The sequence below is a fragment of the Herpailurus yagouaroundi genome, unplaced genomic scaffold (genome assembly GCF_014898765.1).
Source record: "Herpailurus yagouaroundi ecotype Mexico unplaced genomic scaffold, PumYag 140, whole genome shotgun sequence".
Classification (NCBI taxonomy): domain Eukaryota; kingdom Metazoa; phylum Chordata; class Mammalia; order Carnivora; family Felidae; genus Herpailurus; species Herpailurus yagouaroundi.
In genome coordinates this window covers 95,536,492-95,559,201 of record NW_024412395.1, presented here as the reverse complement: position 1 = coordinate 95,559,201, position 22,710 = coordinate 95,536,492, and the positions used below count along the sequence as shown (strand labels likewise).

General features: G+C 42.5%; 2 protein-coding genes and 1 long non-coding RNA gene across 9 annotated transcripts in view; 2 read left to right on the top strand and 1 right to left on the bottom strand.

The window, feature by feature from the left end:
- The window catches only part of USP37 (ubiquitin specific peptidase 37), a 99,727-nt gene extending 84,828 nt beyond the window's left edge, over positions 1–14,899 (top strand). For all 5 annotated transcript variants that reach the window (XM_040476249.1, XM_040476247.1, XM_040476250.1 and 2 more), the window contains 6 exons: positions 57–223; positions 2,834–2,894; positions 6,950–7,065; positions 8,968–9,037; positions 9,557–9,695; positions 10,212–14,899. In XM_040476249.1, the coding sequence (XP_040332183.1) occupies positions 57–223; positions 2,834–2,894; positions 6,950–7,065; positions 8,968–9,037; positions 9,557–9,695; positions 10,212–10,299 (641 nt within the window). In that variant the 3' untranslated portion in view covers positions 10,300–14,899. The remainder of the gene's footprint in view (positions 1–56; positions 224–2,833; positions 2,895–6,949; positions 7,066–8,967; positions 9,038–9,556; positions 9,696–10,211) is intronic.
- A 73-nt stretch (positions 14,900–14,972) lies between these two features.
- VIL1 (villin 1) overlaps positions 14,973–22,710 on the bottom strand; it is a 25,057-nt gene continuing 17,319 nt past the window's right edge. For both annotated transcript variants that reach the window (XM_040476253.1, XM_040476251.1), the window contains exons 18-20: positions 21,575–21,643; positions 20,334–20,474; positions 14,973–15,880 (exon numbers count right to left, since the gene is read on the bottom strand). In XM_040476253.1, coding sequence (XP_040332187.1) covers positions 15,767–15,880; positions 20,334–20,474; positions 21,575–21,643 — 324 coding nt within the window. In that variant the 3' untranslated portion in view covers positions 14,973–15,766. The remainder of the gene's footprint in view (positions 15,881–20,333; positions 20,475–21,574; positions 21,644–22,710) is intronic.
- Positions 16,339–22,710, top strand: part of LOC121031069 (uncharacterized) — a 12,659-nt gene continuing 6,287 nt past the window's right edge. The window contains exons 1-2 of one of the 2 annotated variants that reach the window (XR_005790539.1): positions 16,339–17,071; positions 18,373–18,420. This is a non-coding gene — a long non-coding RNA (uncharacterized LOC121031069). Of the gene's footprint in view, positions 17,072–18,372; positions 18,421–21,671; positions 21,727–22,710 lie in introns of those variants that run through there. The other variant, XR_005790540.1, reaches the window with a different exon arrangement.

The window sequence follows — 22,710 nt, the reverse complement described above, 5'->3', positions numbered from 1 at the left end:
GAGATTTCAGTTTATTAGAGAGGATTTCCCAGTTATGTCTTGTTCTGCTTCCTCAGATCCTGCCAGTTTTACTGAGATAACTAAAGACTGTGATGAGAATAAAGAAAATAAAACTCCAGAAGGATCTCAAGGAGAGGTTGATTGGCTCCAGCAGTATGATATGGAACGTGAAAGGGAAGAGCAAGAACTTCAGCAAGCATTGGCTCAGAGCCTTCAGGAACAAGTAAGAGATACTTCTATTGCTGTTTTCTCCTTACCTGTCTTCCCCAATAACAACAACTAACATGCATTAAGCACTTACTGTGTGCCAAGCATTGTTCCAGGTGATTTACATACACTAAGGCATTGGTCCAGCAAAACAAACAAACTTGTTTGGAACTTTGCCTTGGTTCTGAAACAGAAACAGTGATAGTTTTTCTTTTTTTGAAATTCCAAATGCAACAAAATGTATTGTTGATTACTTCCCATTAGTGTAATTCGTTGCATGCTAAGGCAGGATGGGTTATTACACATCATCCCCTGTCCAACTTTATTTTGCAAGCTTTAAAAATAGCCAGCATACCACCATGATTTTTTAATATTTTAAGGCATTGTTCTGGTCACTTTCTCACAATATGAATTCTTTCCTATGAATTATTTGAGCATAAAATTTTCAGGGCTATTATCTGAATAATATCTGAAATTTCAGCTTTCAGTCATAGACTGGAAAAGATGAACATTTATCCGCTCTTTTCTTATATAGTAATCTAATCTTAAATTTCTAGTTCTTCATACTTATATTTGCCAAAGCTGTTGCTTTTGCCTGAGGTATTGCAGTTGCCTAAGGTATCTTGACTAAAAGGTGATGTTTTCATGGTTGTGTGATCCTATGCAATCCACGTCATGTTAGTAATAAAAATTTACCAAAACTCCCTAGAATGAGCACACCATTTTAGTGTTTACAAATAATCAGATTAATAAATCTAATTTGTCTGGGGGCACCTGGCTGGTCAGTCAGTAAAGCATGTGACTCTTGATCTCCGGGTTGTAAGTTCAAGCCCCTCATAGGGTGTAGTGATTACTTAAAAATAAAATCTTAAAATCTGATTTCTCTAGAACAGTGGGGTTCATTCTTAACTGCACATTACTATCATCTGGGGAGCTTTAAAAAATACTGATACTTGCATTGTTCTTCCCCTCAGGAATTCTGATATAATGGATCCTGGGGTATGGTCTGGGCATCTAGATATCTTTCCTTTTCTCTCTCTCCCTCCCTCCCTCTCTCTCCCTCCCCCTCTCCCCCTCCTCCCTCTCTCTCCCCCTTCCCCCTTCGTTCAGCCTCCCTTCTCTCCTTCCTTCCTCCTTGCTTCCTCCCTCCTCCTTACTTCTTCCTTCATTTTTTAAAACCTCCCAGTGATTCTGGTGTTCAGTCAAGGCTGAGAACTGCTGCTTTAAAATGCTTTCATAACCAGCTGTTCTGTATCCTTTTATTTGTGAGAAGTATCTCCCTAGCTGCCTCATCATCAAGATGTATTTATGTCAGCTATTTTGCAAATAATGGATAGTAATCATTTGTTTTAGAAAACTTATTTTTCATCTAAAAGACCAAGGTCTGATTTCTTAACAATAGTTCCTTATAGTGCAGAGAAAGAAAAAATTCAGCATACCTCCTTTTCATGCACAAAGGACATATATCCTCTTTCTTGTCAGCTACCCAGTTAAAACTATCTTATGAACCTATCTTCACATCTGAGAATAGAATATGAGGTCTCTTCAGTTTGGTATACCTGCATCATTCTATTAATAGCTAAAAGAGTATCTTTTACCATCTGGGTTTCAGCACACACTTTATATGCTGGATGAGTTTAAGTAATCATATTTCCTCTTAGAGAATATCTGTTTCTTTCCTGAATACAGTATTATTGCTCCCAGGACTGTAATGCAGAATAGCTCATTCTAAGCTTCTTATATACTTTAGTAACTATAAAAACAAGTCTAAACTTGGGAAAAGTATAAAACGGTTCTGCTTAAATTACATCTTTTCTTCATTTATGCATGAAGTTTATAAATTTCTCTGCAGATGAGAGGGAAAAATTTTTAGAGTCAACATTTCCCTATTTTTATAATTAGTCATCAGGTTGACATTTTCACGGGTTCTTGTCTTTCTAAGAGAACCTCAGATGTATTAGAAAAGTAACAGCAGCATTCATTTAGTATTCACCAAGTATCTGTTATGTGTGTCAGGGGTTTTTTTAAGCAAGAAAAAAATAGAAAAAAATAAAATAGAAATGTTTGAATAATGATCTTGTGGAAATTGTTTCTGTTGCTGTCATAGACTTAGGGACAGCAATACACTAGGACCAGCTCACCATCAGCTCAGGCGTGCCCACCTCTTCCCAGCCGTGCACTCAGTATCACATTGGTAGCTTAAACTTTGCCACAGTGGGAGTATTTATACCACGGAAATGGGCAGATGCTGTAAATCAGAGGAAAGAAAACAGAGCAACTTGCTAAGTAGGTTCTGCTGTGTGCCAGGCATTTCATACATACAAGAAGAAAGGGAATTAGTTAGATCACACTGTCACAGTGAATGGCTTTTGGTTAGCAAGCCAAATGTGACTGACTAGAAGAGATAACATGTAAGCCCTTTTAACCCCCGAGGTTGTGTTTTAGGAAAACAGGTTGAAAAAAGTAAAGGATTTCTCCACATCCCTCAAAAGGTCATACTCCATACATTTGTAAGACTATGGAAAACATTGTGAGCAAATGCTTTTAGCGCGGCTGATCTCATCCTTGTTAAATAAGTTTAATCAGTACCTTTTTAAATACCTTAGTTTTGTTTTTGTCCCTTTAGGAAGCTTGGGAACAGAAAGAAGATGATGACCTCAAAAGAGCAACAGAGTTAAGTCTTCAAGGTGTGGAGATTATTTTAATTACATTGTTTCTATGGTGAACTGTATCGCACACAGAAAAACATGTAAAGTATTATTTTAATGACAATAACAAATTTTAACACCTTCAAGGTAAAGAAATAGAACCTTAGAAATTGTGTACCCATTTCTTCCCTCCACCCCAAGAGAAAACCACTGTTCTAATGTTTGTATCCATCAGTAGCTTTTTAAAAATATTTTTATTAAAAAAACATTTTTTTTTTGTTTTTACTTACTTTTGAGAGAGAGAGAGAGAGAGAGAGAGAGACAGACAGAGAACTAGACAGAGGGAGGGGCAGTGAGAGAGGGAGACACAGAATCTGAAGCAGGCTCCAGGCTCTGAGTTGTTAACACAGAGCCCAACGCGGGGCTTGAACTCATGGATTGTGAGGTTGTGACCTGAGCCGAAGTTGGACGCTTAACCAACTGAGTGACTCAGGCGCACCCCGGTAGCTTTTTAAAAAAAAATAATTTGTCATCTCTATCCATATCACCCCTCCTTTTTTTTTTTTTTGAAAAATTACATAACAAAGACATGTGAAAGAGCATTTTGCCATAATTAGAACTACTAGAAGATAATGTGGCCTCAGTTTCCCTGTGAATTTACAAGAGTTCACTCTTGGAAAATCAGTGGGCAAAATCATGAGTATTTAGAAACATAATGCTCACCATAGTTGTGGCATGTGGCAGAACTAATATATGGACCAGATACTAGAGGTCCACAGGGACATGTAGTCATGGGAAGCAGGCTCACTTTTATTTTCCAAGATCACTAGTCTTTCTCTGGTTCTCAGAAATAGATCAAAACAGAACACTTTGGTACAAATTGAGTGCTCTAGGCTGATCTAAACACCAGGGCATAGAGCAGAGAGCCTGAATTTTGCTGGCACATAGTTGAGGCAATTACAAATAAGAATTGAAGCTAGATTTCACCCAGGCATTCTGTGCTCTATTAGAAAGATGGTATAGTAGTGGCATTAATGGCTGTCACAAGTCACATTGCTCCAGTCTGGACTGGTTGCCCTTTACATCCATGCACAGATACCCTGAGAGCTCCCTAACCATTCTCCTGAGGATTCCTTCTGATTCTCTCCTTTGTTTGAATCTCTCATTTCCTGTATCTCACCCTTCCTCATTCTTGGTCTACTTGTGTACTTGTGCTTTTTTTTTTTTTTTTTTTTAACGTTTATTGTTGAGCGAGAACACACGTGAAGCGGGGGAGGGGCAGAGAGAGACAGGGACAGAGGATCCAAAGTGCGCTCTGCACTGACAGCACAGAACTTGATGTGGGACTCAAACTCATGAACCATGAGATTATGACCCAAGCCGAAGTCAGATGCTTAACCAACTGAGCCACCCAGGCATCCCGCTACTTGTGCTTTGATGGAGAACGTCCTAGTAGTTTTCTTAGAAAAGAGGGGTTGTGACTCAGGTTTTTTTGGAAGCCTTGCAAGTTTCACTGGACCTAGTATTTGATGGTTTGGCTGTATAGAATTCTGGGTTTGCAGTCATTGTGAAAGCATTGTTTCCCTCCAGCTTCACGCTGCTGAGCAGTGATAGAAGTCTTGTTTGCAGAGTTGCCGTATGAAAGCCATTCTTTACCCTGATATGACCCCGTTTTTGTCTGAAAGCTTGTAGGATCTTTTTATTTCTACTATGATGAAGTTTCATACCGATGTGCTTAGATGTAGGTCTGTTTCATCCATTTTACTGGGCACTTAAAAGATCATTTTAATAGAGAAACGTGTCCTTCAATTATAAGAAATTTTCACTGACTTCCTCCCTTTCACTCTCTTTTCTCTTTTTGAAACTTCTGTTATCCAGACTTTCTGGTCTGATTCTTAAAATTTTCTCATCTCTTCTTTCTAGTTTTCCATCTTTTAGTAATTTTGCTCTGCTTCCTGGGAAAGTTCTCTAACCTTATCTCTAGCTCCAAACCTTCTTTTGAGTGTTTTATTTCTATCATATTTCTGATTTTCAAGAACTGATTTGTTTTGTGTATGTTCTCTTTTTCGTAAGCTTTTGGGGGGTGGTCATGGAAGTAATACCATCTCAAATCTCTGAGGATATTAAATATAGTTGATTTGTTTATTTGAAGGTTTCTTCTCCCTGAATAGATTGTTTCCTCCAACTGCCCTGTCCTGTGTGGTTCTTATGGTCTTTATATTACTTATTAGAGGCTTTCCTCAGTGTCTAGTAATCTTTGGTTGTTGGTTCATTGTTAAGAAAAGGAGACTAAAAAGATAGTTGGGGGCACCTGGGTGGCTGTCAGTTAGGTATCCGACTCTTGGTTTTGGTTCAGGTCATGATCTCACAGTTCTTGAGTCCAAGCCCTGCATAGGGCTCTGCTGACAGCCTGACAGCATGGAGCCTGCTTAAGATTCTCTCCCCCTCTTTCTCTACCCCTTGCCCACTCACATGCTCACTCAAGCATGCACTCTCTCTCACACACACACAAAAATAAATAAACTTAAAAAAAATAACAAAAAGATGGTTGGAAGCTCTGAGCATATGAATAGTTAGGGCTCATCAACTCTGAGTTTTAGAGGGTGGGACTGTTTTGAAGATGATGTTAATATTTTAGGACTTTGTCATGGGCTGGTCAGATTCCTAAAAAAAAGAGTTTTCTCTGGGGCCTGGGTGGTTCAGTTGGTCGAGCGGCTTACTCTTGATCTCACAGTTCGTGGGTTCAAGCCCCACATCAGGCTCTGCACTGACCATGTGGAACCTACTTGGAATTCTCTGTCTCCCTCTCTCTCAGTCCCTCCACCACTTGTGCACTTGCTCTTTCTCTGTCTCAAAATAAGTAAATAAACTTTAAAAAAAAAAAGAGTTTTCTCATTTATTGCCTTTGCCTAAAGGTAAAAGATGAGGCTGTCAGAGTTCTGAGAGCCAAGTATAGGAATAGGACTGGGGTAGAGGGGTTTGCCCTACAAATCGTGGCCTGCTTCCCCATTTGCTGTGTGTGCCTGGCGTTCCCCCAGTCCAGAGAGTTCCCCCAGTCCAGAGAGTGTTTTACCCCCTCCAGAGGATGAAACTCCAGATTTCTGTCACTGCTTAGCAGCATAAAGTGGAGGGGAGGGGATCCTGGGAGTCTGTTTCTCAAAACACTTTTCACCAAATCCTTATTTTTTTTTTATCCCCTCCTTAGCCTCCAATTTCAGGGGTACATGATATTTGCAAGTTGTATGTCTTTTGAACAAGAGTCTGTGATTTAAATTGGATTGGTTCTCAACTTTTCTGTTACTGGCTTAAGATTTGGTTTTGGCTTTCCTAGGTCTGCTAAGTCCGTCACCATCTACTTTGTAGCTTTCAGGATTCTGATTCTATAGTCTCTTTCTCTGTTCTTCCCATTCATAAGTGTTCGTGTCTTTTAAATAACTCTATACTATGATTTTAAGTGGGATTAATTGTATTTTAAAGCAAAGAGACACCTACAAATGCTTCTGGGACTCTTTATTTAAGTCATTACTAAAGATGGATTCTTTCAGTAGAAACTCATCATTAAAGAAAAAAGTGGATCTTGGATTTAATTATTCGTGTAGTATATTTTAAGTGAACCTTAAATTCAAGGTTAGATACCATTATATTAAATTTCAGAAGAGTTAATGTTGAAGAATGTGAAAGGATACTAATTTTTTATGGTCTCTTTTCTGTGAGGTGGTTTGTATTTGCTGGGGCATCCACAATATGCACCAAGTACTTCAAACTTAACATACAGTTTATAGAATGTGGAATGTAGTGAAATTGGGTTATCTGTAAAATCATATTCTCTTTTTCAGTTTTATTCCTTTCTTATTAGAGTCCTATCCCTTTCATATAAATATATTTAAAAGAAAAAGGGACATTTCTTTTATAGATACCTGGTACCTGAATTGTTATTCCTCAGAGTGGGCTGGGTAAATTGGAACCCTAATGATAATATGTTTTATGTTTCCATAGGATGATAAAATGTGTACCCCAAGCTGTTTTTTTACTTTTCTAATCCTATCTCTTTGTGTCTGTTCTAAGAACTTTTACAACATTTTTGTATTCTTCAGAGTTTAACAACTCTTTTCTGGACTCATTGGGTTCTGATGAGGACTCTGGAAATGAGGATGTTTTAGATATGGAGTACACAGAAGCTGAGGCTGAGGAGCTGAAAAGAAATGCTGAGGTAGGTGACCTTCTTCCGTGAGTAGAACCGGTCACATTGTCAGGATTACTCCTCCTGCTGTTTGTCTTCAAAGGCCTCCCTGTTTGTGTCCCTTGCGGGTTCATCTGTGCCCTGTGGCAGCTGTCCGATGGCCTTCACTTTCTCTTGCCTTTGCTCCTCGTTTCTTACACACAAGCTTCAGAACAGACTGAAACAAAACTGACTCCCTCGTGTACATGTTAGGTAGTAAATGAGTAACATGGCTCTTGATGTTATATATTAATATTAACTCACCTTTAGTTCTGCCAGAATTATATTGTCTTAAAAATTTTTTTTTAACATTTTTATTTATTTTTGAGAGACAGAGAGACAGAGCACGAGTGGGGAAGGGGCAGAGAGAGAGGGAGACACAGATTCCGAAGCAGGCTCCAGGCTCCGAGCTGTCAGCACAGAGCCCGATGTGGGGCTCGAACCACTGAGATCATGACCCGAGCCAAAGTCGGACGCTCAACCGACTGAGCCACCTAGGCGCCCCAAAACTATATTGTCTTTAAAGTTATATACCAAAACTAGCTGGTTGTTACTCAGTAAAAACTATTGCACTATTAAACTAGAGCACATTGTAACCTTTTCTTACCCTTCTTTTTTTCTGAAATAATTGTTTTTTTTTCCATTTTCCAATTTTGTAATTTTAATTGCCTAGGAGTCCACTGTCCTAACACAACTGCTGTTAGCATTTTGACATACTTTGTCATCTCTGCCTCCAAGTGTGCTTTAAAAAAAAAGTAGGGGCACCTGGGTGGCTCAGTTGGTTAGGCGTCCGACTTCAGCTCAGGTCATGATCTCGTGGTTTGTGGGTTCGAGCCCCACGTTGGGCTCTGTGCTGACAGCTCAGAGCCTGGAGCCTGCTTCGGATTCTGTGTCTCTCCATCTCTCGGCCCCTCCCCTGTTCATGCTCTGTGACTCTCTCTCAATAATAAATAAACGTTAAAAAAAAAATTTTTTTTTTAAGTCATAAGTACAGTTTTTATCCTGCTTGCTTATTAAAGATTAGTTATAAGCATTTTATTTTTAATTGTTGTATGTACTGTATTCCCTCAAATCAACATACTGTTCATTTCATTTAGGATTTAACCATGAGCATTTAAGTTTCTGTCGTTCACTGTGATAAATAATACACTGAGGAATTGTGTATGATTGAGTGTTTTCTATATTTAGAATTTTCTTCTTTAAATCCCCAGAAGTAAATTATTGCCTTAAAGTTTATGAACATTTTAATGGTTCTGGTTTACATACAGCTGTATTCCTTCCCCACATTGTACCTTATGGTGCTCCCTGCAGTGCATGAATGTCACTTTTCAGGGTTTTTAAAAATTTTTCTATTAATAATATTTTAAGGGCATTTAAAAAAATATTTAAAAATGTAAAAGTTTACCCATGATCCCAGCAGCACCACTGCAACTGTTTTCATTTTGTTCATTTTGTTTTCCAGTACTTAATCATTAACACGCTTGTTTTTATAGAGCTGTAATTATTGTGTGCATTCATGTGGGTTGGGAAAACAAGTTAACGTATTGCTGACCCACTGAATAATATTGCACTGAGTTGGTATACCACTGATCATTTAACTATTTTTGAGTCTTTCGTTAATTCCAACTTTTCATTTTTATAGGGGATGCTACAGTAAATAATTTTACACACATATTCTTTTTTCCTTTTGAATTATTTTCCTAGAATGAATTTTAGCTGGGAGTAGAATTCTTGGGTCAAAAGATGTGAACAATAGCAACCACTGGATTTTTTTTTTATTGAGTTTGACTACACACACTGAAACTGTCATGTCGGCTTTGATAGTACATTTAAATTTAGTGTTTCACTTTTATTCAAATGAAGTTAAAAATCACGCCCACTTCTGTTTTCCAGACAGGCAATCTTCCTCATTCTTACCGGCTCATTAGTGTTGTCAGCCACATTGGTAGCACCTCATCTTCAGGTAAATGAACATTGTGATTTCAGTTTTTTATAAATGAAGTTGCCAGCATTTACTCCCTATTAGTGGGCTCTGTGCCCAGTATCATGAGCTGTAGGTTGAATGCATCAAGAAAAAGTTTTAAATCTTTTCTTTGATCACACTAAATATGAATTGTGTTAAAGGTGCAACTTTTTAATTTCTCTATAAATGACCCAAATTTCCATATACATACATATATCTATATCCAAAAAGTTGTCCTGCTGTACTATATTACTCCCTTGAGTTTCTGTACATGTTTTCGGAATGGTTTTTAGAAACACTGCTGGGGGTAGGGTCGATGGGAAGGCTGTTTCTCTCTCTCCAAAACTTCCTGTACCTGAGAATAATGCAGTGTGTTCTAAAAACCACAATTTTAAGGGGCACATGAGTGGCTCGGTCAGTTAAGTGTCTGACTCTTGACCTTGATCTCAAGGTTGTGAGTTCAAGCCCCGCGTTGGACTTTAAAAAAAACAAACCATTTTAAGATTTTATTTATTTTAGGTCATTACATTAGTGATGTGTACGACATTAAGAAGCAGGCATGGTTTACTTACAATGATCTCGAGGTATCTAAAATCCAAGAGGCTTCCGTGCAGAGTGATCGGGACCGGAGTGGTTACATCTTCTTTTATATGCACAAGTAAGAAACTGCCAGGTCTGGAGCTGTGGGCTACAAATCTCTGAAACTATTTTTTCCCCCTGTAAGGACAAAGTATTCCCATCACTTGCTGGTTGACAATTTTTGATTTTTGTTTTCTTTGCGTAGGGCTTATATCTTGATATCTTAACTTCATGTTAATTGTCTCACAGTAGCATCTAAGTATGGAACTTAAGACTTCTATATGATAAAGTTGTCCTATCGTAAACCTTGGTCTGTCTTCCAGTTATATCAGCTGGAAGATCTGAGTTACACGGATGGGAATTACATGGCTTTGTTGTCAAGGCTAGCTAGTGCCATTGCTACCCCCCCCCCCACCACCCAGCTTTCTCAAAAATTGGCACATGGGGTTAAGATAGTGATCAAATGAATGAGCTGCTTGTTCAATAAAATTTAGGCACCAAATGGGATTGTGCAGGCTCTGTCGGTATCTGTCTTCTATCCTTTGGCTTTACTTACTAAATGTCTTGTTTTATTTCTTTTTTGTTTTATTTTAAGGGAGATCTTCGATGAGCTGCTGGAAACGGAAAAGAACTCTCAGGCAGTTAGCATGGAAGTGGGGAAGACCGCTCGTCAGGCCTTGTGAGGAACAAACTCGTGGGTTGGCAGTGCGCACTGAGTATTATTCCCTCTTACTGCCGCCCGCCTCACCTTTCCTCTGCCCGAGGAGAATTCGGAGTTCTACTTGATGCGGGAGCAACAAACAGCTCAGGGCCAAACCAAAAGATGAAAATTGCAATTATGTGGAACGCTCCATTGCTAATTGTTTTATGGAAACTTTGGTCTCACATCTGTAGCTGATTATCCTCTTTTTCTCCTACAGTAGTGGCGCTTCCTTTTGTCTTAGGGATACGTGTTGTAAATATATACATATGTACATACACATCCACACACACATATATGTGGAGTGAATGGAGCCTTAAAGAGTTAGGATGAGTCACCAGAGTATGCCTGCTCAAAGTTAATAGCACAGCAGTCTGAGAAGAAATGAAGGCGTCAAAGAGTCCATTCACCTGAGAAATGTGTAAAGATATATATATCAGTTGGCATTTAGCTTTTATGTTCCTTGAGTAGTTTCACTCGAGTCTACACTCTTTCATGTTTGTTTCTTATTAGTAAAGTTCACTGGAAAGCCAGCTCTCCATGTTACACTAATGACAGTGTGTCCTCCTTGGGAAGGAGAGGCATTTCTGCCACCTGACATGAGGAGCTTTTTTAAAAAAATTATTTCATGGATTTGTAATGCTTTTGCTGTTTACATGCAGTCCCAAGAAATGGATTGTTGGTGCTTTGGAATGTGTTATGGTCCCCCATTTGGTATTCATTCTACACTTTGCATTTTCTTTACAGAAATTTCCTTCTCAAAGTATATTCTTTATATATCATCTATATTATTGTAGTGAAGATAGAATCTTTTCTTTTTCTTCCGTGTCATTCTTCCATGGAGCAAACGTTACCCTAAAAGATTGCAACCAAAACTTTAGGAGGTTGGGATTCCCCAGCAAGGATACTTAGGGATAAGAAAGAATGCTAGCATCTGTCCCTCGTACATAGGTCAAGGTGAGGATTCTTGAGTTAAATCTAAAAACTCTGGACCCCTAGAAGCCCTGCTGCAAATGGGAAATTAAGTACATGAGCTATTGGATAAAGAACATTTAAATCATTTGCTGCCTGGCTTGGCCCTTAAAACCAGGTGAGAGTTATAATGAGATTGGTTTAGGTAATCCCAAGAGCTAACAAATAACAAAGGTGTGTAATGGATTTATCTTTTTAGGTGCTTTGAGTTGAGGCTAAATGGGAGTGCAGTATTAAGTGCTGCATTAGTTGCTCAGCTGCCACAACCAGCTTGGTTAGTAAGCAGCTTGTGAAACCATGTGAAGAATGAGTTTCAGAGGAGAATTCTGTCCACAAAATAATTTTTGTAAGCCCAGGAATCATTAGGTTCACACAGTTAAGTATAGCAAAATGAAACTTTCAGTATTTTCTTTCATGTTTTTCTTTTATTATAAACAAGGAGGTAACTCTTAGCTCTCAGGTAGGGACAAAACATCAGTTTTTCAAGGGAAGTAAACATGTTAAAGTCCGCCATCACAGAAGGTACAACATCTTTTCTGGAAGATGGCCTTATGAGAGCTGCAGCCCCATACTTGGACGTGTTCTGACATAGTAACCTGTTCTAAAATGTTCAGTTTCCAAATTGTAAACGGCCCCAGCACTTTTGGTTAACTACCAATGAAAGCTTTGCCTCCTGCCATTTACCTATGCATTACCATAGTGAATGTTCCAAAATGGTATGCCAGTAAGTTGTGCAAGAGTAATATAGAGCAGAGGAAAATATTTGTTTTAAAAATTATAGCTTTGGCTGGGAAATAACTGGTTTTCTCAAAAATGAGTGAAGTGGTGATCAAATTCTGTAACTATTTAGGACTTCTCTTCCATGTGTTTGTATTTGAGAGCTTTGAGAGGTACCGTTAAAAATGGTTGGAAATGATTTGAAATGGGGGATGGATGCATTAGGGCATAAAAAAAATAGAAATGCCATAAGCCTGATTGCCCATGAAGTGCCCTCATTTGACTTGTTTTTGTAGTGTGTGTGTGTGTGTGTGTGTGTGTGTGTGTGTGTGTGGTTTAGAAGTACACGTGGCTCAGAAACCTGATTTGATTTGATCTTCATTTCTTGGGCTGAACTTGTTAGTTGGAAATAGGTTACTGAGGTAGATGACTTCTCTCACCACTTGTACGCTTGCAAGTTTTGGACTTGAATTTTCTTTGGTAGCTGTGCATTGTTAGGGCCTCTTCGGCCTTCCCCTCCCCCTGCGCTCCTTATCCATCCCCCCTTTCACTACGTGTTCTCATTCAGGTTCAGTGAAGGGTTCATGACTACAGATGGAGATTTCAGCTGGACCACGTTGAAAGGGTTTATTGGTTTTTTGAGCTGGCTGTATATATTTAAAAATTATAATAATATATTATATATATATATATTTTTTGCACAGTCTGATCAGTTTGCTCACAATCAGGGGGATGGGGCATTGGGGTGTTGGGGCCGCAAGGGACAAGTTAGATAGGGACAGAGTGCTTCAGTCCCAGGCAGCCTACACAGTAACCTTTCTGTTGAAAATTACCAAATAGGGTTACACTACTTTAAATGACATTGAATTAGAACTCGACAGCACTTAGTTCTGCAGACAACTGATCTTAATTGAAATTTTTTTGAATGGAAAACTAACCTAAAATCCAGACTTACTGACTCTTATCACCTAATATTATGGAGAATTGGAAGTTACATGTGGCCAGATGGCTGCTGTCCCTTTAGTAGCCATGACTGTAATTTAGGCCTGTGAGGAGATAGCCTTTGTTTTGTGGGGGTATTTATATGTGTGTGCACACTCAAATCTAAGTTTTGTCTCAGCAGGTAGAGTAGGAGGCAAGTCCATGAATTGTTCTTCTATTTATATTTTGATTCCAAAAGCTATGTTTACTCGAGGTGATCTGTTAATTTCAGGCCTAATTTAATGGCTCAGTAACAGATGTAACAAATGTAAATGTGTTTACATTTTTTAAAGTATACAGTGATACTTACAAATCAGCTGATTAACTCTGGGAGGCAAATACTAGACTATACATTTCTTTACTTCTCTCCTTGTTCAAGTGTAGAGTTCTTCCAAAAGAGAAACTTTAAGAATTAAAACCTCAGCAGGTGAATTTGTGAGTTTACTTATTCCTCCATATTGCAGTTACCATTATGTAACTATGTAAGCATATCTTGACGCATGTACAGCTACAGATATGGTTGTATAATGAAAATTATTTGGAAACACCTGAAGTGAAGATCTCTTGGCCATGTCACTATAGTTGAGTGTTAGGAGTGTAGAGAGAGCATGGGAGTGGGGATTGGAAACCTACAGGAGAAAAGTAGTTTGTTTTTTTGTGATCTGAAAAGAGTTTGTGATCTGAAGAGTTTATATTAAAACAAATAAATATGACTCTTCTCTTTCTTTGTCCTCTGAAGTGACTGCAGTGGACGCTCTCAGTCATCCACACTTTATTTTTTTTCTCTCTGATTTAACTGACCTCTCTCAGGAGGTCTTTTGTTTTAAATCAGAGAAACAGCTACATCTCCCAAGTATATTTGAATCCTGTATATATGTGAGATTTTTGGAAAAATCAAAACCCAGTACCAGATGCAAGTCACATAAGTGTCCCCCCAAAACAGGTGTGTCCTTTTCCTCCTCTCCGTCTTGCTTTAACACTGAGTAATGCTCTCGTTAAGTGTGTACCAAACCTGAACAGATTTCTGCCATCTAACATCTTCCTCATGTATCACTTCAAAATTCTGTCTCTATTGGTATGTCTTATTAACATCTGAAAAACATATATATGATTGGAAACTAGAGTTTGTTAGGCCTTGAGAGTTTTGTGACAATTCTTTTGCTGTGTGTCACCACAATCCTTGACTCCTTTACGGCATGCTTTGATTACTAGACTTCAGGCAGTCTTTTCCGTTGTATCATATTTATACACAGTAAATTTTTCTTTCCATGTGTGCTATATGTCTGAGGTTTTGAAGTTTTTAATTAAAACAGTGTGCCAGTATGAATATAAGCAGTTGATTTTAGTAACATTGAACTTTTCTTAAAGTACCTTAAGAGATTCAAAGTATAGGCATGTTTACTGGCAAAACAATAGAGGGGAATGAGGGTCTGGATCAGGACCCAAGTTCAGTAGGTCAAATGCCAAAACAGTAAGAGCAATCAACTGACTGGCCTATTTCAAAAGCAGAGGGGCTGCGGGGACTGAGCCCACACACACATCCCCTCCCCAGGTCTCCCGCCCTCTCTTGAGTTTTTGTCCTTGCATCCCAACTCCTCTGGCCTGTTGTCAGTGTTGCTTACTTATGCTGTAGAGAGGAAGACAGAAAAGTAAAGGTCCTACACTTTGCCTAATTGAGCCACTACCAGATTTGCTGGCAGCTTTGGCCACATTATTTGTGAGGTGATTTTCTTTGTGCTCAGAGTGACTTGATTCTGATTTCTTTATGTTGTTTTGTATGGAGCGGCACTTTATCTGTGTTTTAGCAGAACTGTTCCTCTGTATCCTTTATGGTTTTTCCTTGTTTTTGTTTCCTTTTTAAATTATGCATAGAGTTTTTTGTGTGTGTGAAATTAAAGCCTTTATTAACCTTCTGTTGGTTCGACTGTTATTTCTAAAAAGGACATATTCTTGCAGACACTTGCATTCTTAACCGATCACGTGTTGAGGTTCTGAGATCCCTTTCTGTTGGCCTTCTGACTTGGATTTCCGTGCAGCCCCATTACAACTTAAAGGAAATGGAAGGGCAAACCCAACCAGTGGCCGTGGTCAGCACGGAGTTCTCGTTTTCATTCGAGGAGCCGGTGAAGCTTTACAGAGGTTCTGGATAACCGTTTGTAAACTCAGCATTGGCCTTTGCTAAGCTCTTTTGCCTTATTAGTACCAAAGAAGGGGGTAAAATAGCCTGCATTTAAAACCCAGTGGATATGTTGCTCTCACTGGGTACCCGTTAGTGTTGTGAGATTGCCTAACAGGTCATTTTCCCAGGCCATTCAACTCCTACAGAGGAGGAGTCCCCTTTAACGTCTCGCCTAAATCAGGAAAGTGAAGAGGAAAAGCCATTACGCTGGGAAAGATCTTCAGCCCACTTCCTGTAGATAAAAGTGTCACAAGAGAGGAAAAGCTAGGAACGGCTCCTCAGAATTCTGATGTCCCGTGGAGTGCCTGCTCTTCTCAGGAGGGAAAGCTCTAGAACAGGATGACTAAAAGTGATGCAATACCTGAGGATAGAAACAACGTGAACCCCCCCCCCCCTTCATGTCTCAAATTGGGATCACAGTGTCTTTACAGAGGTGTCATTCTGGAAGAATAGGTTACTCAATAAAATAAAATACCGGTGAGAGGAAGGCCGCTCACCGGTAACTAAAATTTCACCTCAATTAGTGTAGGACTCACATCCCGGTCATGAAAAACCAAGCGGGGTAGGGTACTGCCCTCCAGCTAGCAGCTACCCCTGCTTCTCAAAACAGGCCTTTTTGTTTCTTGAGGTTTTGTTGCTTCCATTGAGGGAGGGCAGAGAAGGCAGTGGGCGTCATCCCCAAGGCCTTGGTGAAATCCTCGGGGGACAGGTGCTCCTAGAAGGAGAGAGGAAGCAGAGGACAAAGGTCACACTCTTCCCCAGGGTTTACTTTGATGAGTCTTATGGGTGTGGGGTGGCCATCACATGAAAAGCAAATACAGGCAACGTCAGGAGAACCAAGAAAGAAATGGGAGGAGTCAGGTGGCACTTTGAGGTCCAAGAGGTTTGATCCCTGAATTTGGAATGAGTTCAAGATGAAGTAGATTGAGCTCCTTTCTTTTGACCCTAGATCTGAAATAAGAACTTGACTTAGCTTGGTTAAGGAATTTGCTAACTTGGGGGAACATCTTAGTTTTCCTCTCTGTAGAATGGGGGAAATTTTTTAAAGGCCAATATTTGCTTCTCTGTAATGTTTTTATGGGGATGAAAGTAACATTACATGTGAAAGGGCATATGTTTCCCTAAGAAAGTATCTTGTTCATCTGTCTCATTAAGCAGTGAACCTCAGCCAGGGGACCCTTCTTTCTGTGAGTCTGGCCCATGGAGGAAGCAGATGAGCTGCAGAAGGGAATCTACCCGGGTCTGATCTAGACCAAGTTGTCTTTACCACAGGAGGCACAGCTCTTCTGGCAGAAGCCCCTAGCCCTTGAGGGCTTGCCCTCCTGGGCCCTGACTTGCTCAGGCTCAAGTTCACCCGGCAGCCGCCCCACCCCAATGGGCAAAGTGAGCAAGCGTGTACAGCCATGGCACTTACAAAACAGCTGGCTAATTTGAGCAAGAGACAAAACATTTGGATGACTTACCCTATATTCTCCAGTCCTATGAAGGGTCTAGAAGGTTAGCACAATTCTACCTTTTTACTCTCAGCTTGGAGATCATGACTGGGAAACACCTTTCTAGGCCTGGAGTATGTATCTTTCTCCATTAGATGAGGGGATTGCCTGAAATGACTGTTGCTCCCAGCTGATACAATATAATAGTGGTGCTGCTTAAGGCAAGCTAAGTGCTATCAAGGCACACTCAATGTAAGAACCCCAAATTGAAGCTGCTATAAGACAGCATCTCCCAACCTTCATCTCTGCTCCCCAGGCACCCAGAGGGGAGGGGTGGTGAGAACAAGGTTTTTGTTTTTTTGTTTTTCAATCTTAGCCCACCCTGCTACCCCAGAAGAGTGTTTTATCCACTCCTGCAGAGAGCCCTTAATTGAACCGCTTGGAAAACATCCGCAGATGGACCTCAAGCTCAGGTAGGTCTGATGACTCAGTTCTCTAACCTGTCTTTAGATTTGCCTCCCACCCCTGGGCATTCTGTCCTCAAGGATCCTGAGAGCACTGCCCACTCCCCCAGGCAGGGAGGAAGGGAGTAAAGGTGGGCGGTTTGGGCATCAGTGGATGGGGAAGAGCTGCCTACCCCAAACTTGTTTGTAGCAAACGCCCGCTCCAGGTCCCTCACAGCTGTGGATGCAGGTGCCCTCTCAGCCCCAGTCAGGCTGGCTCCGCTGCTTGGTGGAGACTTCTGGACTCTGACCCCTAGGCTAGATAGCAGGAACTGCCCATCCCAGTGGCCTTGTATCTTTCCCTAGTCCTGTTCTTGGACTCTGTGGTCCTGCCAGCTGATTACTGGCCTCACCCATACCCACATCCGCCTCTCTGTGGTTTACTCACTTGCGCTCAAACACTTGGATTATCCTCTTGCTACTGCCTGCAGCCAGACCCACCACACCACTGTTCATTGTCTCTGGCTCCCCTTCCGACTTTGGAGCAGCCAGCGAGGCCTCAAGACCTCTCCGACTCCCCCTACTTGACCATGAACTTATAGCTCTCCCACAAGAATGTATGTTACTCCCATGATTAAAAACATCGGCAACAGACAACTGAGTTTTTAAAAAGGATCTTAGATTTTGTAGACTCTGTCTACTGTGGTAGGGTTGTTTTGATGCTGTTTGTCCCATTCAAAACCTGCAATCCCTCCAGCCTCCCATTGATCACCTCGTTCAATAACACTGGCTGCCCCTCCTTTTAGAGATACTTGGTGCCACATGATGATACGAGGGTAACAGCAGGGCTCCAAAGACCTGGTTCTTGCTCTGACTTGGCTACTAAGTAGCTTTGCCAGTCACATAAGGCAAGTGACTTCCCCACTCTTCAGTTTTGTCAGGTGTAGAGCAGGCAGTGAAAATAGCAGGTTACATTTGCAGAGTGCTTTCTATGTACCAGGTGCTGGGCAAATAATAATTTGTAGTATTACTATTACAGAAAATATATTAGGATCATCCCATTATTACAGTGAGGACACGGATGGTGGGCTGATCTGGGAGAGAATGCACGAACATGGTCTCCAAGGTGAAGGGCAGGATACAAATGCTTTGGGAACAATATACTTAAACGTATATCGGGCCCAGATCGCTAACAGACTTCTTGGAGAAATCAGGCATCTCTCTTCTGTAGAGTCCTTAATTCATGTGTAAGACTTGACAAGCTCTTCTTGTCATATACTCTTGTTAAGAGCTTTTTAACAAGCTCTTCTTGCCATTCTCCCTCCCTACAGGTGACAGCGCGGGCCTACAGCTGCAGCCACCAGAGGCACCGAGCGCTGGTGAGTCTCTCCCTGGCGCTTCTCTGAATTGCCTGCCCACCAAACATGCATCTGTTCGCATGTCACCCGGTGGGCGGGGGAGGGGCCTCAAATGGCATGGCTACCACCCAATTCATGCTTGTCCCCTCTAAGCTCAGTCTGACCCAGGGTTTTGTTTTGTTTTGTTTTATCTCGGAAAATGACACAATTCCTCCCCCCATCCAGTAATTACCTAGTGTCCTTGACTTTACCTCCTAAATATTTCTCTAAACCACTTCCTTCCCTTACTTCCCCAGCCACCACCTATTGTAGACTCCCCCCCCACACACACACTCAGTCTGCCCAGGGCTACTGCTTCTGCACCTTCCATTCTTCACTTTTCTTTTTTTAAAGGTTTTATTTTATTTTTTTAATATTTATTTTTGAAAGAGAGAGAGGGAGAGAGAGCGCACATGCACACATGAGTGGGGGAGGGGCAGAGAGGAGGACTGAGGCTCTGAAGCAGGCTCTGAGCTGATAGCAGAGAGCCCGATGTGGGGCTTGAACTCACGAGTCATGAGATCATGGCCTGAGCCAAAGTCAGACGCTTAACCGACTGAGCCATCCAGGTGTCCCTAAAGATTTTATTTTTAAGTAATCTCTACACTCAACATGGGGCTCGAATTTACAACCCCAAGATCAAGAGTCGCATGCTCTACCAACGGAGCCATCCAGGTGGCCCTATAGTGATCTTTCTTTTTTTAATTTTTTTGAGAATAAATCTTTTATTTTGAGAAAGAGAGAGAGAAAGAGAGAGAGAGAGAGAGAGAGAGAGAGAGAGAGAATTCCAAGCAGGCTCCATGCTGACATAGCACAGAACCCTATGCAGGGATCGAACTCACAAACCATGAGATCCTGACCTGAGCCGAAAACAATAGTTGTACGTATGCTTAACTGACTAAGCCACCCAGGTGCCCCTACAGTGATCTTTTAAAAGCATAAATCTAACTGCTACTCCCCTGCTTCAGCCATAATGGTTCCTGTCCACTTTTTTTTTTTATTTTTTTTTTTACGTTTATTTATTTTTGAGACAGAGAGAGACACAGCATGAACGGGGGAGGGTCAGAGAGAGAGGGAGACACAGAATCGGAAGCAGGCTCCAGGCTCTGAGCCATCAGCCCAGAGCCCGACGCGGGGCTCGAACTTGCGGACCGCGCCCCTGTCCACTTTTTAAAAAGACACCACATTCCCAGGGCACCTGGGTGGCTCAGTGGGTTGAGCATCCGACTTCGGCTCAGGTCATGATCTCACAGTTCGTGAGTTCAAGCCCCACATCGGGCTCACTGCTGTCAGCCTGTCGGCACAGAGCCCACTTCAGATCCTCTGTCCCCCTCTCTCTGACCCGCCCCCCCGTGCGCGCCCCCCCCCCAAAAAAAAACACACCACATTCCCTAAGGTGACGTAGCAGGCACTGCTCAGTTGGGCCCCTGGCCCCCTGGCCTGCCACTCCCCAGCTCTGCACACCACAGCCACTCTGGCCACCTTGCAGTTTCACCCCAATGCTATGCTTATTCCCTGCCTCTGGGCTTCATGTATGCTGTTCCCTTCTCCAGGAATAACCCATTTTGCCTGAATAATTCCTGTCCACCTTTCAGAAGGAACTCTGCTCTCTGACTATAACAGGTTTCCTTTGGGAATACTTTTCATGGCACCTGTACTTCACCTGTGTGGTACTTATCATCACTGAAATGAAATAACAGTGTAATCAGGGTCCTTTGAGCCCTCTCTCCCCACTGAGATGTCACCTCACATGAAGGCAGAGACCAGGTCTGTTTTTGTTCTCTGGCATTCCCCCAGCACCTAATCACCTGCAGGGCACAATCTGGGCTTCAATTAGTGTGGTCCGGCAATCGGCAAGCCATATCTCTTCATCCTCCTCTTCCAGTCTGACCTACCTCCTTCCTACTGGGGTCCACACCCTCAGGGAGCTCCTCCACAGTCTTGTTCACCAACTGTTCCAGGGGAAAGATGGGTAGAGGCCCAACAATGAGGTTGGTGTTAGCATTGAACGCATCCGGTTTGAGGCTTGTGATCTCCTAGGGAAGAAAAGGAAACCACCGGTTAATTCAGCTGGCTTGTGGCTACCTCCCAGACTGCTTATCTCTCTGGAGTCAACATTGATTCTAGGGCACCTCCTTCCTGAAGCCTTCCATGACCCCACCACCCACACACACTCCTCATAAGAACACAACATTTGATCGGACCCAGGAGCTAAAACTTGGTGGATTGTGTCCAACCAAAGCCAATTGGTCCGAGATGATTATTTCGTTCTTTGACTTACAAACTTCTTCATGGCTTCTCATGGTGGATGTTTGAGGTCCACCTTGGACATTTATGATCCTCTTTCTCTTATCGGTTATGAAATTGTGATCAGTAAATTCACTTAGCCTTGACCTATATATGCCTTCCAACGCACACCATCAGTCCACCGGAGAAGGGCTTAATGAGTATCACCATGTACTCAGCATGAGGGTGGGGCCAAGGAGCCAGGTGCATTATCTGATTACCCCAGCATGCTTGTGGAATTGCTCTCATGTTCTGGATACATTTTTGCAGTCTGCTTGGACTCAGTTCCCCTGCAAGCCTGGGAACTTCTTGAAGGAGAGGTTTCGCTTTCAGATTTCCTTATCAACCAGGCCGACAGGCTAAATGAGTTTCTGTTAACTAACTCAGAGACTGCAGTTTGTATCTGGAGAAGGCTATCCCAGGATGGCCACAGCAGAGAAATCATTCTTTCTCAAAGTGTAGTCCATGGCCTAATTGCATCAAATCACCTGGGCTCTTCGTTTAGAACGGGCAAGTATTCCTGGGTCTCAACCCAATTCCACAAGCCAGAATTTGGGGCAGTGAGTGGGACTTTGGCATCTGCATTCTAATCAGCTGCCCCTGCCCCTCACTCCCGGCTCCCATCAGATTCATGTATGATCAGATGGGGGAACCATACCCTAGGAAATGGAGGAGAAAAAAAAACAACAGCCAGAGGCCTTGAAGTTAAACAGCAAGGACTTCCGGGGGGGGGGGGGGGGCTGGCGGTTCATGGTGGGAAGTAAAGCCCAGGATGCTGGTGTCCTCTCTGGAGCTTTCTCAGCTCCCGCAGGGCTGGCCATCATCAGCCAGCCACCTGCCCCGTACTCACATCAGTAATCTGGCTCCAGTCCCTGGAGTTTCCAAGCTCCACCTTCAGGTCCTCATAGGATTTGGTGTTCTGCACAGAAAGTAAATAACAAGTTAGACCCAGTTCTCAGCAGAGGAGATGGAAGAACTTTTTCCTTCAGGATTTGAAAGAAGGTTGGTCTAAGGCTTGGGCGTGGGAAGGGGGAAGAAGGGGCTCAGGGGCTGGAGGGGGGAGACCCTGAAAAAGGAAGCTGGATGGCGAGGATGGGCACCCAAAGGGCTGACAGTCAGAAGAGGCCCCGCTCAGCCCCACGTGGGGCTGGAGGCCACACTCAGAGGCAGTGCAAGCAGCCACATGCAGCCTTGAGAACCTGCCTACACCCTGCAGGCTCTGGGGAACATGGGGGCCCTGGAGAGTGGGGGGGGGGGGCTCCTCCCAGAGCCTGGGGAGGGGGACCCTGCCGCCAAAGAGCAAAGGGAGTTAGAAGGGACCTTAGCTCCATGAGGAGCCCCGTCTCCATATCCCCAGGGCCGGGCACCAAGCATGGCGCACCCTACTGGAGTTATGCTGAGTGAAGGAGTGAGCCCACGCGTGAGCCTGAGAGAAGCCCCCCAGACTGGGGCGAGGGGAGGGCCGCCAGAGGTGTTGACTCAGGACACTGATATGAATTTTAGAAGTTCTGGGGCGCCTGGGTGGAGCAGTCGGTTAAGCGTCCGACCTCAGCCAGGTCACGATCTTGCGGTCCGTGAGTTCGAGCTCCGCGTCAGGCTCTGGGCTGATGGCTCGGAGCCTGGAGCCTGTTTCCGATTCTGTGTCTCCCTCTCTCTCTGCCCCTCCCCCGTTCATGCTCGGTCTCTCTCTGTCCCAAAGATAAACGTTGAAAAAAAAAAAAAAAAAAAAAGTTCTGGCATCTACCCCCTCAGGCATAAGTTTCCTCTTAAGAGTGTATCAGACACCACGTGCTCCCCCTCAGGTTCCCCTCAGGAATTTGACGAAAGACCTGACTAAAAATAAGTAGAGTAGACCATAAAACATAGACCCACAAGGAATGATATGGCCATAGACCACCCCTCACACAATGGAATCGGGCCAATCAGGACTGGACAACGCAGAGTTATCCAGCCAATAAGGGTAGGACCTGAGAAGGAACAAGGGGG